This window comes from Hypanus sabinus, chromosome 9, assembly GCF_030144855.1.
Source record: "Hypanus sabinus isolate sHypSab1 chromosome 9, sHypSab1.hap1, whole genome shotgun sequence".
NCBI lineage: Eukaryota > Metazoa > Chordata > Chondrichthyes > Myliobatiformes > Dasyatidae > Hypanus > Hypanus sabinus.
The window spans coordinates 113,130,079-113,147,269 of record NC_082714.1 but is presented as its reverse complement, the minus strand read 5'-3'; the positions used below and the strand labels follow the sequence as shown (position 1 = coordinate 113,147,269).

General features: G+C 41.1%; 1 protein-coding gene across 1 annotated transcript in view; it reads left to right on the top strand.

The window, feature by feature from the left end:
• The first annotated feature begins 3,090 nt into the window (after positions 1-3,090).
• LOC132399737 (protein-glutamine gamma-glutamyltransferase 2-like) overlaps positions 3,091-17,191 on the top strand; it is a 54,549-nt gene continuing 40,448 nt past the window's right edge. Inside the window, exons 1-2 of the mRNA XM_059980437.1 lie at positions 3,091-3,240; positions 3,561-3,740. Coding sequence (XP_059836420.1) covers positions 3,231-3,240; positions 3,561-3,740 — 190 coding nt within the window. The 5' untranslated portion in view covers positions 3,091-3,230. The remainder of the gene's footprint in view (positions 3,241-3,560; positions 3,741-17,191) is intronic.

Sequence of the window (17,191 nt, the reverse complement as noted above, 5' to 3'; positions counted from 1 at the left end):
AACGTGAAGCAATTGCGTGAGATTTTTGCTGTGATTGATAACGCTGCAACGATTGCAGAAAAGTATGACTTTAATTTTGAAAGGGTACGTAGGTTTAGGGCATATTAGCAGGATGGTTTGAGTGCTTACAATGAACCATATGATAGAAAAATGCACGAGACTGAGCAGTCAAGCGTACTGTTGTTTTTCAAGCCTTCCATATCAGCCACAGCAGACGACGAAACTCGACCTTCGACATCGGGGCAGGCAGATATAGAAGAAGGTGACCTGCCTGCCCTGATGGAAGCAGACAACGATGAGATGACACCCCAGTCTCCTCTACCTCCCACCACCCCAACCTCTGGCAACTTAGCTGAACGCACCATCATCAGTGTGCTCACTGTCTTCCCGATTCCGGTAAGTGAAACTTCACTGGGCGTACATTATTTCTACTTTACATAGGCTGTGTATTTTTATGTGTTATTCAGTAGCTTCATAGTTTAAAGGTTACTGAAAGAGTGCTCCTGCCGGGAGCATTTGCGCCGTGTCTCTGCCGAGAGTGCTTGCTTGCGATTTTCGCTGCGGCTGACAGTTCTGCAATAACTGTAGAGAAGTATTCCTACATTATCTAGGCTGTGTATTTATCAGATCATTCCTGTTTTTACTATATGTTACTGTTATTTTAGGTTTTATGTGTTTTTTGGCATGATTTGGTAGGTTATTTTTTGGGTCAGGGAACACTCACAAATTTTTCCCATATAAATAAATGGTAATTGCTTCTCCACTTTACGACATTCCGGCTTACAAACCATTTCATAGGAATGTTCTACCTTCGAATAGCAGGGGAAACCTGTATCTCTGCTATCTCATCCGGTTCCATACACCGTTTTTCACTGTCACACGTTATTGATCCCATTCTCTTGAGTTTTATCCTCTTGCTCTTCACGTACTTCTAGGATGCCTTGGGGTTTTCCTTAATCTTGCTCGCCAAGGCCTTCTCATGGCCCCTTCTGGCTCTCCTAAGTTCTTTCTTAAGCTCCTTCCTGCCAGCCTTATGATTTTCTAGATTCCCATCATTACCTAGTTTTTTGAAATTTTTCTTTTCTTCTTGACTAGCTTTTCAACAGCCTTTGTACACCATAGTTCCTGTACCCTACCATCCTTTCCCTGTCTCATTGTAACATACCTACGCAGAACACCACACAAATATCACTTAAACATTTGCCACATTTCTGCCATACATTTCCCCGAGAACATCTGCTCTCAATTTATGCTTCCAAGTTCCTGCCTGATAGATTCATATTGCCCCTTATTCCAATTAAACGCTTTGTTAACTTGTTTGTTCCTATCCCTCTCCAATGCTATGGTAAAGGAGATAGAATTGTGAATCACTATCTCCAAAATGCTCTTGCACTGAGAGACCTGACACCTGATCAGCTTCATTTCCCAATATCAGATCAAGTACAGCCTCTCCTCTTGTAGGCTTATCTACATATTGTGTCAGGAAACCTTCTTGAACACACATAAACTTGACCCCATCTAAACCCCTCGCTCTAGGGAGATGCCAATCAATATTTGAGAAATTAGAATCTCCCACCAGAGACATCGAGGAGCAGATAGGGAGACAGATTCTTGAAAGGTGTAATAATAATGGGGTTCTCAATCCCTGTTATTATTACACCTTTCCAGAATCTGTCTCCCTATCTGCTCCTCGATGTCCCTGTTACTATTGGGTGGTCTATAAAAATCACCCAGTAGAGTTATTGATCAGTATTTGTTATTGTTATAATTATTATTGACCAGTTATTGACCCAGTAGAGTTAGTCCTGACGAAGGATCTCGGCCCGAAACATTGACAGTGCTTCTCCTTCTCGATGCTGCCTGGCCTGCTGTGTTCCACCTGCATTTTGTCTGTGTTGTTTGAAGTTCCAGCATCTGCAAATTTCCTTGTGAGAGTTATTGACCACTTCTTTTTTCTAACTTTCACTCACAGAAACTCAGTAGACAATCCTTCCATGACTTCCTCCTTTTCTGCAGCCATGACTGGTCAACAGTGCCATGCCTCACCTCTTTTGCCTCCCTCCCTGTCCTTTCTGAAATATCTAAAGTCTGGCACTCTTAGTAACCACTCCTGCCCCTGAGCTATCCAAGTCTCTGTAATTGCCACAACATCATAGCTCCAAGTACTGATCCACGCTGTAAGCTCATCTGTTTTGTTCATGATGCTTCTTGCATTAAAGTAGACACATCTCAAACCATTGGTCTGAGCGCATCCTTTCTCTATCAGCTGCCTATCCTCCCTCTCGCACTATCTCCAAGCTTTCTCTATCTGTGAGCCGTTAGCTCTTTCCTGTCTCTTTAGTTCTGTTCCCACCTCTGCCCCCACCAATTCTAGTTTAAACTCTCCCCAATAGCCTCAGTGAACCTCCCTGCCAGGAAATTGGTCCCACTCAGATTCAAGTGCAACCTGTTCTGTTTGTACAGATCACTCCTGTCCTAAAAGAGGTCCCAATGATCCAGAAATCTGAATCCCTTGCAACTTGAAGTGTTTGTCTTTGTACCCACATACTGTCGATGCTGCTTACTTTTATTTCCCATAGTAACCCCTTAAACCTGCCATTTTAGCCACCTTGTCCATCATCTAGCCTAGTATCTTAACTGTGTCCCAATGATTGGGGCAGGAATAATCCAGGCTTTGAAACCTTGATGAGGTCTACCAGCAGCAATATAGCGCATGAACTTTTTAGTATCCAGAAATTCATCTCAATTTGTTTTCAAAGAACACAACTGACTCTCCAAAGCTGGCTAAAGCTGAGAACCCCGAGATTCACCAAAATTCGCAGTTTAAAGAAAATCACCTCTGCTCCCTGGCCGGGGTAACGTCGCTGAGTCTGCTAGATCTGTCTCTCCCTGAGCCCCGTTGCTTAGTTTTGCCGCTTTGAAGATGGATATATAAGGGCAGGGAAATGTGGTCGACGGGTGCGCCGAAAATCGTTGCGTCTCTCCCCGAGGAACTGGGGACTCTACCAGCAGGGGGAGAGTTTTAAACAGTTTACTCGAAATTGTGAAATGTTCCCAGCTTCAAATCTGATTCACAGGCTTCAGTCACCCGTATGTGGGTCCGTTGCGCTGGATTCAGCGGAAGTTGTGGTGGGGTCGCGCAGGTTTGGCTATAAAAGTTTGCAGTCCAGACAGGGAGCACTCAGACTGAGACTGAAAGGAACTCGGCGTGAGAGCAGCCTGCAGGAGAGATGGCACAAGGTGAGTGCGCTTCAGGACCATGGAAAAGACAGCAGCGGAGTTTTGCAGAAAATAAAACTTGTGGGCAAAATATTGCTTTCCACTTACAAATAATAACCGTACTGTAAGTTATTTGGGCTTAGAAAGGGAAAGTTAAAAACGTGTTGAGTTTGAAATAATTGTTGGATTATTGCACATATTGCACGATGCTTTACTAGAAATTGCCAGTGAATGAAGAGACTGAGATAGTTAGTCTTCGCTCTGTGGTTTGCAGAATTCAAAGAGATAATGGTTTGGGTTTGTTTATTCAACAACACGCACTTGTATTTGTCTTTTCACAGCACTGGAGGTGGCTAGCACAGATCTGCAGTTTCAGGTGAATAACACGGCTCACAATACGGCCGATTTCGGTTTCAAGAAACTGATTCTCAGACGGGGCAGTCGCTTTACTATCATTGTGAACTTCACCTCGCGGGGGTACAAGCCACAAAGTGACCAGATCTCCTTCATCGTGGAGACAGGTAAAGGGGGCAAGATGCGATTCAGATGCGTCTTGGTAAGGCTGGGAATTAAAGAACTTGCATTTTTACAGAGGCTTTCAGAAGACATCCCAGAGCATTTTACAGATGGAAGTGTTTGTGAGAAGGTCACTATTGTAATGACGGGAATGCAGTGAAATGCTGACTAGGCTATGTCCTTGACTGAACTGGAATAGGTAGGAGGGTAGTCCACCTCGCAAAAGGGAAAAGCTGAATCTGCTGGGAGCAGTCCTCAAGTCTCCTTAGGTTTTGATGGTAGAACATTAATCTGAAGCACTCTTTTCCTCAGTCAACAGATGCTTCCTGACCAACTCGTGTGAGTACACACTGACAGCTATGAACAAAATTATTTCTACGTTATCACAAGGGTCAAGGGGTAAAATTGGCTGGGATATGGAGAATAATTGTTTTCCATAAGCCATGGAAGCAGAATTAGACCATTTGGCCCATCAAGTCTGTTCTGCCATTCCATCGTGACCAATTTATTATCCATCTCAACCCCAATCTTCTCCTTTCCCTGTAACTTTTGACACCTTTACTAACCAAGAAGCTATCAACCTCCACTTTAAATATAGCCAGTGACTTGGTCTTCACAGCTGTCTGGAAATGAATTCCACAAATTCACCATCCTCTGGTTAAAGAAGGTCTTCCTCATCACTGCTCTGAACGGACATCCTTCAATTCTGCGGTTGTGCCCTCTTGTCCAAGACTCTCCCACTGCATCCCCACTATTAAAGTATCTCTTGGTCTTGGCCCCATTTTGCTCCAACACCATAACGATAATGTGACCTTAATTCCCAGAAATGAAGCACTCTACCAATGCTGGCCTTACTTCATTGTTGACCCTAAACTCTAGAATTTTCTCCATCTCTATCTTTCTTTCCCATTTTAAGAAGCATCTTAAAGCCTACTTTCCTGACAAAGCTTTTGCTCACATGCGTAACACATAAAATGCTGGAGGAGCTCAGCAGGTCAATCAGCATCTATGGAAATGAATGAACAGCCATCATTTTGGGCTAGGACCCTTCTTCAGCACTGGAAAGGACAGGGAGAGATGCCAGAATGAAAAAGTGATGGTGGGGGGGGGGGGGTGGGCTGGTGAAGCCAGGTTGGTGGGGTAAAGGCCTGGTGAAGAAAGGATGCTTTCATTATCTCCTCAGTTTCAATTTTAAATAAATGTGAATTGCTGCTGAAGTTATTATGCACACTTCCCTTTATAATAAAGTCATTTTAGCATTGAAAAATATTATTAAGTTTTATAGCTTTGTAATTCGAGAATGCTTATCTTTGACATGAAAGCTAATCCTGATGTTAAATTGCATAATTCTGCATCTTAGACCAGTCTGATAATCTGTAGAACAGTACTTCACACATTGAAATTGTTTTTGGTACTCTCAAGGCATTTTACAATTACTCTTACTTAACCTACTTTTAGTTTTCTATGAAAAAGGGAAATATCATTATTAGGCAACCTGAGTGAATCTGCAGTTGCTGGAAATAAATAAAAAACACGAAATGCTCTCAGAACTCAGCAGGCCAGACGGCATCTATGGGAGGAGGTAATAACGACGTTTCGGGCCAAAACCTTTCATCAGGAGGGTTCATCACTCCTGATGAAGGGTTTTGGCCCAAAACGTCATTATTACCTCCTCCCATAGATGCTGTCTGGCCTGCTGAGTTCTGCCAGCATTTCGTGTTTTTTTATTATTAGCCTGTTTCGAGTAGTCATAGCGAGAGTCATTAGTTCACTGGGGTTTAATTAATCTACTTTGTAATTGCAAAATTAACACCACTGAGAACTTAACACCATGGGACAACTTACAATGCCCTATTAACCCACCAACCTAATGTCTTTGGAATGCGTGAGGAAACCAGAGAACCTGGAAGAAATTCCCGCAGTCACAGGGAGAACATACAAACTCCTTACGGGATACGTCAGGAATTGAACCCGGGGTCATCCTTACTGTAAGGCGTTGTGCTAACCACTACTCTGCCTTGCCCGAAAGATTTCCAGTAACTGAAGTGAACATTAAAAATGAATTTAAAATGTGTTGTAATTCAGCAGAACTGAAGAGATGGAGAAAGATGAGCACCATTCCTGACTGTTCCACCTATTCATTTGATTTTGTTTTGTTTGCTGGAAAATTAAGTAGTTAATTATTGGTGGCTGTCTCACCAGAAATTTTCATTGCTTAACACAATCTGCAGTTGGTCTTTTTCTCTCATTATCACCTGATAAACTTTTATGGTGAGAATCGCACTAATATAGAGAAAGTTCAAGAATGAAAGATCAGAATGCTTGGAACACAGTGAGAGAGCTGCAGTAGGACAACTGTACCTGAACTTCAGAAAAATCCATTAGATGTCAGGAATTTAATGTCATCCCATGATTTGGAATTGGTTTAATACTATCACGTGTACCAAGGTGCAGTGAAAAAATTGTTTATAATGATCATTATGTTTGTAATTAATATTCATTACGATTGTATTAAAATGGTCATACAGGTAATTCCATTACAACTATGCTTTGAGGTATTACAAGGGAAACAAAATCAAAGTGTAGAATAAAATGTTACAGTTGCAGTGAAAATGCAGTGCAAGCAGACAATAAAGTGCAAGGCCATGATAAGAACAAGTTTCTGAGGCCAAGAGAGCATCTTACTGTACAAAGGGAATATACTTATAATAGTGGGAGAGAAGTTGTCCTTGAGACTGGTGGTATGTGTGTTCAAGTGTTTGTATCTTCCACCTGATGGAAGAGAGACAAAGAGAGGACACCCTGGTGGGTCGATCCTTGATTATGTTGTCTGATTTATCAAGGCAGTGTAGACAGAATCCATGGAGAGGAGGCTGGTTTCCACGATGTGCTGAGCAGTGTCCATAACTCTCTGCAATTACTTGCTGGCATGGACAGGACAGTTGCTATACCAAGCTACGATGAATCTGGATAGGATGCTTTTAATGGTGCGTTGATAAAAATTGGTGAGGGTTGAAGAATTCCTGAGGAAGTAGAATAGCTGATGACATAAATGTAGTTGGATCAGGACATGCTACTGCTGATGTTCATTCTAAGGAACCTTTAGCATTCAACCCTTTCGACTTCAACTCTGTTGATATAAACATGGGCCTGTGTAATATCCCCTTCATGGTATCAATGACCAGTTCTTTTGTTTGCTGACATTGAGGGAAAGGCTGTTGTTATGACACTAGGCTGTCTGATCCCCTTCCTGTACTCCAACTCATTGCTGCCTGAAATTCAGCCGACTGTAAGTGGTCTCATCTGCAGACCTGCAGATGGAGTTTGAGCAGAATCTGGTCACAAAGTTATGAGTGTACAGTGATTAGTGTAGAGGACTGAAGTTGCAGTCCAGTGGTGGGGATAATAGTGATGGGAAAAATGATATGGACAAGTGTTACTTCCTCTTTCTTTAATGTTAAAGCCATCTTTGTACTTGAAAATAATTCCCGATAGAAGACTAGAGCAAGTTTATTCATCTAAAGCAACAAAAACAATCTACTCCCCTAGTGATAAGGCATAATACTTCAAACTATTTGAGATATAAGGAAGCTATTTATTATAGAGGTATGTTTCACAAATGATCCCTATTTGTTTATGAAATATGGAGCTGATAGTTCTCTGTTTGCAAATTTAAAATCAGGAGCAAAAATTAAGTTAACAGTCCATCTTAAATATGTCAGGTATTTCATAGAGTTATGGAGATGTACAGCACAGAAAGATAAGAAAAACCTAAACTTTATTTGTCACATGTACATCAAAACATATGAGTCATTTCAGGAACATCTACTTCCCCTCTGCCATCAGATTTCTGAATGGGCAAAGAACCCATGAGCACTACCTCACTACTTATTTCCCTCTCTTTTTGCACTGTTTACTTAACTTATGTATTTCTTTGTACAGTGCCTATAAAATTTATTCACCTTCCGTAGAAGTTTTCTTGTTTTATTGTTTTGTAACATTACAGTCGACCCTCCTTATGCGCAGATTCAACCAACCATGGATCGGGAAAACCCAGAAGTTCTCTCTCCAGCACTTGTTATTTGACCATGTACAAACTATTTTTTCTTGTCATTATTCCCTAAACAATACAGTATAACAACTATTTACATAGCATTTACATTATATTTGGTATCATAAGTAATCTAGAAATGACTTAAAAGTATATGCAGTCCCCGGGTTATGAACGAGTTCCATTCCTGAGTCCATCTTTTAGTCAGATTTGCAGTTGGAACAGGTACGTCCTGTATTATTTAGCGTCAGTTAGTCAAACTTTTTTCTTAGTATATAGTACATATGTTACCTTTCTATGCACATAAAACACTTAAGAAACATACGTATTTCAATAATTAAACCACTGTGTTGCTTAGTAATAATTGTAGCTTTCATCAGGGCCTTTCACATGCTCCATTAAAATTGTTCCGATCGTTGACCGACTGTACCCTAACGCTTTTCCGATGACCGATGGTGTTTCACATCTTTCCCATCGCTTTATTACTTTCAGCTTCTTTTCAATCGTGATCGTGATTATTTTCATGAACAGAAACACTGCGGATTCAAAGCTACACCACCAGGTCCTAACGTCCACTGCACTGAGCTTGTTAAATAGAGTCTGGGGTTCCGCTGGGTCCTAAGGACCACCGCACTGAGCCAGGTTAAATAAGGAACTTGAGCATCCGCAAATTTTGGTATCCACGGGGGGGGGGGGGGGGTCTCAGAACCAATCCCCTGCGGATACGGAGAGCCGAATGTAATCACAGAGGATTTAAGTTGGCTTTTTTGACACTGATCAATGGAAATGATTCTTTTATGTCAAAGTGGAAACAGATCTCTACAAAGTGATCTGAATTAATTACAAATATAAAACTCAAAATAATTGATTGTATTGTCATGAGTGATGAACAGACCTGATGGTCAATGGGGTGCAGAGTTAACCATTCCCAACCCCCCTCCTGAGAACCACGAACTATTACTGTTGGTATGCTACGCATGAGAGAGAGATAAAACACAGGCAAGAACATTTGCTGCAGATAAGAGGGGGGAGAGGGACTGTTGATTTACTGTATTTTGTCTCTTCCTGGATTATTTACCTTCCACTACAAGGACTTTGCTCATTAACATTCCTCAGGAGATAGCAGGACTGGCCTGATTTGATGGACACAGTCATTCAGAGTTGATGGATAGCTGAGAACCCGTGAGTGGGGATAAAATACAGGTCTGGAGAGACACCCTTCAGACACACCAGTGGACACTGACTGAGTGTTGGGAACCCACAGAAAGGTGGGGGCTTTGGAGACCGAACCAGGAGATCGGTCAGTTAAACTCACAGTGTTATAGCAGGGCTGGTGGGGACTTGTGTGTATGTGTCCACTCATGCCAGAGTGATGAGTCCATCACAGAAGAATGGTCTAGCTGAAGACCAGAGGGGTCATAACTGAATGGCCACAATGACACGACGGATTAAGAGAGCCACAAAAGGTTTGCCTGCCGCAGCTGTTGCTGTTACATCTTGCTAGCTCTCTCTCTCTCTCTCCAAAGATTTTAACATAACAACCATAACTACTTCAGCATTTATGAACTGAACTCTATACTTTCCTATGACAGTTCATTTACCCGTAGACATTGCTAGAGCTTGTTCATTATTGAATATTATTATTCCTACACTTTTAGGTTTATTACTGCTAACTTGTTTTATATGTATATTTGCATTTTTGATATTGTATTGTTTAGTTTACTGATAAGCACCTTTAGTTTGGTAACACCAGACTCCAACGGATTCTCCTTTCTCTGCTGGTCAGACACCCAGTTACGGGGTACGTAACAGTATAAGTATTTCAAAGGTTCCAAAGTTCAAGGGTACAATTCAATATCAGAGAAATGTATACAATGTACATCCTGAAATGCCTTTTCTTCACAAAACATCCACGAAAACAGAGAAGTGCCCCAAAAAATGAACGACAGTTAAACGTGAGAACTCCAAAGTCCCCCACCCCCAACTCTCCCCTCCTGCGCATAAGCAGCAGCAAGGCAACGATACCCTCTCCCCTCCAGCAAAAATAAGCACACCCACTGCTGAGCACAAGCATGAGCTAAGTGATAGCAAAGACACAGACCTTGCAGTTACCCCAAAGACTATTGCAATTCATTTGGCATTCGACAAACCACAGGTTCTCTCTCTCCCTAGTAAGGGAGATGGAGGTGTCCCCCCCATTTTCACAGCGAGCGGGAGACATGACAACAACCTACTGGTTTACGATGTTAAAAAGTCCGCTTTAATATAACACACCAAATCATTATTGGTGCAGCCAGTTGGTCTTAGAAGTCACATTAATTAGTTATATGGAGATCTGTTTTTGGAGACCTGTGTGTTGTCAAGGTGTTTCAATTGATTGTAGTAAATATACACCTGTATCTGGAACGTCCAACTGTTGGTGAGTCAGAATCTTGGCAAAAAGTTGCACCATCAAGACAAAAGAACACTCCGAGCAACTCAATGAAAAGGTTATTGAAAAGCACAAGTCAGGAGATGGATACAAGAAAATTTCCAAGTCATTTAATATCTCTTGGAGTACAGTTAAGTCAGTCATCAAGTAATAGAAAGAATATGTACAGCTGCTTAGAGCAGGTCATCGTCAAAAACTGAGTGACCGTGCAAGAAGGGGACCAGTGAGGGAGGCCACCAAGGGACCTATGACAACGGATGCTACAAGCTTCAGTGGCTGAGATGGGAGAGACTGAGCTTACATCAACTGTTGCCCAGGTGCTTCGCCAGTTGTAAAGAGAAAGCCACTGTTGAAAAAAACTCGCATGAAATCTTGGCTACAGTTTGCCGGATGTATGTGGAAGACTCTGAAGTCAGCTGGAAGAAAGTTCTATGGTCTGATGAAACCAAAATTGAACTTTTTGGCCATCAGACTAAACACTGTTTGGCATTAGGTAAACACTGCACATCATCAAAAACACACTAACCCTACCATGAAGTATGGTAGTGGCTGCATCACGCTTCACGATTACAGACCCTGGAAAGCTTGTGAAAATAGAGAGTAAAATGAATGCAGCAAAATACATTGAAATCCTGGAGGAAAGCCTGATGCAGTCTGCAAGAGAACTGTGACTTAGGAGAAGATTTGTTTTCCTACAAGACAATGACCCCAAGCATAAAGGCAAAGCTACATAGGAATAGCTTAAAAACAGCAAGGTTAATGTCTTGGAGTGGCCAAGTCAGATTCCAGATCTCAATCCAATTGAGAATTTATGACTGGACTTGAAAAGGGCTGTTCACTCACGATCCCCATGCAAACTAAAAGAGCTTGAGCAGTTTGGTAAAGACGAATTGTAGTACCCAGATGTGAAAAGCTGATAGAAAGCTATCCACACAAGGTTGTAATTGCAGCCAAAACTGCATCTACTAAATACTGACTTGGTGGGGGTGAGTAATTATGCAATCAATTAATTTGAGTTTATAGAAATTTATAGAAATTTGTTTCACTTTGACGTGAACGATTCTTTTCTGTTGATGAGTGTCAAAAAAGCCAAATTAAATCCACTGGGATTCAATGTTGTAAAGCAATAAAACATGAAAACTTCCAAGGGGGGTGAATACTTTTTATAGGCACTGTATATACTTATTGTTGTAATTTACAGTTTTTACAGTTATGTAAATGTACTCCTGCCCCAAAACAATGAACTTCACTATATTAAGTAGTGATATTAAACTTGATTCCAATAATCAGCAAGGATTGTATGGGGCAGCCTGCATGTGTCACCACACTTCTGGGACCAACATAGCATGCTCACAACTCACCAACCCTAAGTAGACATCTTTGATATGTAGGAGGAAACTGGAGCACCTGGAACGAAAAAGAGGCTCTTTGACTCAAGAAACCATGACAACCAGCAAACAGAGTGACACTCATCCTGTTGCTGATTTCAGTTTTATTCTCCTCAATGCCCCCCAGATTATACCACTCACCCACCCACTAGGTGCAGTTTACAGTGGTCACTTAGCCTGTAGGGTAATATAATTGGTGGAAATTCGCAGCCAGCAACATTGAGTTGGGGTTCACTTTAAGAGGCTGGTCTGACGTAATGATGTAATTACATAAAGTACCTTTAGCACACTTTGTGTTCAGTGTTTGGAGTACAATAAAAAAGTTGTTCTGGACTTGGACTTCTGCCTGTGTGTCACCATTTATTTCAAGTCAAAGTCAAAGTAAACTTATTGTCAAAGTACTTATATGTCACGATACACTACACTGAGAGTCATTTTCTTGAGACATTTACAGGAAAATAAAGAAATACAATAGAACTTGTGAAACAAACTATACATAAACACTGACAAACAACCAAGTTGAAAAGAAAACAATTTTTACAGATAAATAATTAAATAAGTGAATAGTACAGAGAACATGAATTGTAGAATCTTTGGAAGTTTGTCTGTAGTTTGTGGTTTATTTTTCTCTGATTCATGTTTATTTCAGAATTGCTTTCAAGAATGCATTGACCTCATTCATATGTCCCAATCCACTCTGATGTACTAATCTTAAAATACATTATTGTCACATTATTATTACCACAGAAGAAATGTCATTGAAAAAGTGTAGCATAAGTAGGCAGAAACAACATGCTTTGTTGAAAGAGAAATTATGTTCGTCACGATCATAGATATAAGACACTTCAACATGTGCCATATGAAAGGCTGTGGGTAATACAAGATGGACTTATCCACTTGTCCCTCCCCACTGATCTCCCTCCTGGTACTGATCCTTGGAACTGGAAGAAGTGCTACTTCTGCCCATACACCTTCTCCCTCACTACCATTCAAACAGTACTTGCAGGTGAGGCAACACTTCACCTGTGAACCCACTGGTGGCATCAACTCTATCTGGTGCTCCCAGTACATTTACACATTCCAAAGTTGTAAAGGCTAGGGTTATAAGGTTATGGGCATGCTATGTTGGTGCCTAGAAACATGGTGACACTTGCGGGCTGCCCCAGCACAATACTTGGACTGTGTTGATCATTGACACAAATGACACATTTCACTGTGTGTTTCTATATTCTGATGTACATGTGACAAATAAAGCTAATCTACCTTTATCTATCTACCTAAATGAGGATGTTCAGAATAAATAAAGTGCTGCTTTGTCAGGGTAGGTGCTTTGTATTGTTTCATATTGGAGAGTCAGGAATTGAGGGAGTTGTCTCCGGATAAGAGGTTGACCACTTCAGCCTGAGATGAGGATTAATTCTGTTCCTCCTAAGATTTGTGATGACATGTATTTCTCCCCAATAGTTGAGTTTTATCTGTCCAGGTGATTCCTACAGCTCATCCCACTGGCAAATCCAAATTCACCCTATCACAAGCATCCTATTTGCCCCCATGCCCCCAGACAACTTGTCTGCACCTTAAAAATAACTTTTTATCATCTCTTTCCTAGTTCTGACTCAGGATCTTTTACTTGAAGCATACTTTCTGTTTCTCTTTCCATAGATATGGCCGGCTTTCAGTATTTTCAGTTTTTATTTCAGATTTTCAGCTGTCTTGGTTTGGTTTTCATTTCACAGTATTCAGTTGAAAAGTTGAGACTTACAAAACTGTCATAAACTGGTGATAAAAGCTCTTGAAAACTGTAGTTCATCTCCATGGTCAAGGGCCAATTTTAAACAAGAGTGATCAGAGGATGAGTGAACTTCTGTAGACAGGAGCTATGGAGGATGTGGACAACTTCATTCACCTCAACACTGAGCTGATTTCATAACCTATGGACTCCCCTTCAAGGACTCACAACTCAAGTTCTCACTATGATCTATCAATCTATTTATTATTATCATTTCTGTATTTGCATGGTTTGTCTCTTTTCACAATGGCTGCTTGTCACTCTTTGTTCATGAGTAGGTTTTCATTTACTTCATTGTAATTCTTTGTTCTATTGTGAATGCCTGCAAGAAAATTAATCTCAGTGTCGTATATAGTAGCATGCACATACTTCGATTAAAAAAAAATTGAACTTTGAAAGGTTTCCAAGAACAATTTCAGAAGTGAGAGACACAGGAATCTGGAGCAAAAGAAATGGGATATTGTGACCATTAGATCCTTCTGATGCTCTTTACAAAGGAAAAAAGCAAAAGCTGTGATGGTGTTTCTTAACGTTACAGAGGTATTCACTGGGTAGCTGTGGAGGAGATGATTCTGTGAGTCCAAAAGTAGGAACCATTTATAAGGAAATCATTATCAGAAAATTCAACAGAAACTTCTTTATCCAGAGAGATCAGTGGAAAGTTTTGGAAACTTATTCCCACATGGAGAATGCAGGGAATGATACAGATGTCGATAAGTGGAAAAAAGAACAGAGGGAAGGAAAGAAGAACAAGTGTTACGGAAGAATTTTAGTGATGTGGGAGACAAAAGGATTAGTTGTCATAGAGTTATTGAGTTACTTGACAGGGAAACAAGACGTTCCGCCTAACTTCTCCATGCTAAATGCATCACCCAGTGGTTAGTTTCACCTGCCCCTGTTTGGCCCTTGGACCTCTAACCCTCTTCTATCCATGTACTTAACTACACATACACAAATTTTGAAGGAACTCAGCAGATGAAGCAGCATCTATGGAGGGGTGTAAACAGTCAATGTTTTGGGCTGAGACCTTTCATCAGGACTGATGCTGCTTTGATCTTCTGAGTTGCTCCAGCATTTTGTGTGTGTTATTCAAGATTTCCAGCATTTGCAGAATCTCTTGTGTTTATCAAATACTTACCTTCAAAGCTTTTAAATGCTGCCAATGTGCCTGCCTCAACCACTATTTCTGGCAGCTCATTCCAAATACAGACCACCCTGTGCGTGAGAAAACTGTCCTTGCCGATGGACTCCTGACCTCGCAGTCTACCTCGTTATGATCTTGCAACCTTCTGTCTCCCTGCACTAGACGTTCTCTGTAGCTGGTGCACTTTATCCTGCATTCTGTTATTGTTTTACCTCGATGAACTGTGCAATGAATTGATCTGTATGAACAGTATAAGAGCACTGTTCTTCACTGCATCTCATTACACGTGGCGGTAATAAACCAAAACCAGTTCCAATCATTTTAAATCTCTCACCCCTGAACTTAAACCTGTGCTCTCTTGAATTCAGCACCCCCTCCCTGGGAAAAAGACTGTGCTTTCGCCCTGTCTATGCCCTCTTGATCTTAAAATTGTACTGTTATCAGGTCATCCCTTGTTAAGCAGAACATTAGCACCCACTTGGGGTAGGTGTTTGTTACTTGAAGGGGGGTAATTGTAGTGACCTGCTCAGTACTGTAAATTCTGCATGATGTTAGAATATAAAAATACATAAAGCATCAAATCAGCACCCAAAGCTTCCTGTGCAGGCAGTCTTCAAATAAAACACCCTCTCTGTGATTATGCAGAAGCATTAAACTCTTAGCATCTCAGTCAGTGGTATAAACAACATCTTTCATCTTGAAAAGTTCATTAAGTTCTTTACTGGAATCCCTGTGGTTAAATATTTTTATTGACTAAATAAGTGGTTTTAATTTTCAGAGCTGCCAATGGATCAAGTCAACCTCATCTAAATAAATGCTGCTAATGTTCAGGTGTACTAATACTTAGTGAAATCCTTGGATTTCTTCTTGAGCTTCAGTATAAAGCATGGGCCTTGGTTCCAGGTTACCTGCCTCAGAACATACTGAACATTTGGCCCATTCGATTTGATCGATTAGTATTTCTGTTAGAGTGGAGTGGAGGCCTTCGTTGGTCAGAGTTGACCATGGATATTGCATCCTAGCTGTCTAGGTACACAAGCCTGGGCAGTACAATATGTAGAGCAAGCTGTTGCCCATGTAGCAAGCTCCCCCTCCCCACTCATCTGATGAACCCAAAGGAATGGCAGAGACCGATATAGTTTGATACTAGAAGCATCACTGGAGTTGCCAGTCAGCTTTGAACTCAACGTAGAAATGCCTTCGAGACTCCAGCTCCAAATTAGTCCCTCAGCGTTTACACCGAAGCCTTCCTCATAAGTGGGTCTAGCCACAAGGCAGCTGAGGTTTGAGATCAGAGTTTCCGTTCTCCTAGATGAGATGCCAACTATAGCTGACAAGCACCATATGGCTGAAGTGACGGGTTTTAAGGCACCAGTAACTCATCTTTTCCCCTTCTCCTGTTAGTAGAAATAGTTCCACTGGGCTTAGTAGGTAAGCCACATGTGAAGGCTAGGAGCTGGACTTGGTTGTCCAAGACTATTTGAGCTGCACACCATTGGAAACATTTAATTGATAATGGGAGCTTGTACCCATTATCACCCCCGGATCTAACAACATTAAGCCCTACAAAGGGTGTTATGCATTCCCATACTAAACAGTCACTTCTGGACCTGCTGGATTAGAGTCTAGATTTTTGTTTTTATGTGTTTTTTCCATGTGGTTTAACCTTTCTTTATGCTTGCTTATGTGTATGTGTAAAATCACATGTTAGTCTGTAACTTCTAGCACCTTGTAGTACATTTAGTTTTATATTTTAGTAGTTTCTATGTCAGCAAACCAGAAGTATGACTCAATCAATGCGTGTTCACAGGTTTCTTATGTTAACTGGCCCAAAAATGTTTGCAGTAAAAAAAAACATGTGTCATATTCTTTTGTTACAAACAAAGTTCAAATTTATTATCAAATATGTATATCATACACAACCTTGAGATTAATCTTCTTGCAGGCAGCCACAAAACAAGGAAACACAATATAATTCACGAAAACAACACACACAACAAAGACTGCCACATGTCCAGAGTGCTAAAGAGGACAAATCACACAAATAGTTAAAAAAAAGTAAACAAAAAACACATGGAGCAGGAACTGCAGAGCTCGCAGCAGTGAAGACAGTTCAGCGCTGAGGCAAATGAAGCCCGTCCATGAGCCCAATGGCGCAGAGCAACAACTGCTCTCAAACCTGCTGGCATGGGACCCAAGATTCCTGCACTTCTATCCCAACAGCAGTAGCAAGAAGAGAGGTAGGCCAGTCAAACACAGGCAGATATCACTGAACAACTCCTTGTTTTCTGCTTTCAGTGTTGACAATTTAATCTTGCTCAACGCTTTAATCAGCAGGGAGTAATGGAACCAAACTTGGGTTTATCTTCCACTATCAGGCTTTGATGCAGTGTCCACCACCAGAGATGGCTGTACTGGCCCTCTCGAGAGATTAATTTTGCTGAGTCCCCTAGGAAATTGTAAAAACAACAGTTAGTTTAGTCAATTCAAAAGTATTTCCCTTAAAGGGAAATTACAGGCTGTGGTCTGCAGCGATCGCAGTTCAGAAGAAGTAAATCTATTAGAGTATCTAGTAGTTTTGTGAGTTACCTGCAAAGCGTTGCCACTGGTTGCCAGCACCAGCTTGCAGAGAGAATACTGGCATGGCCATTGC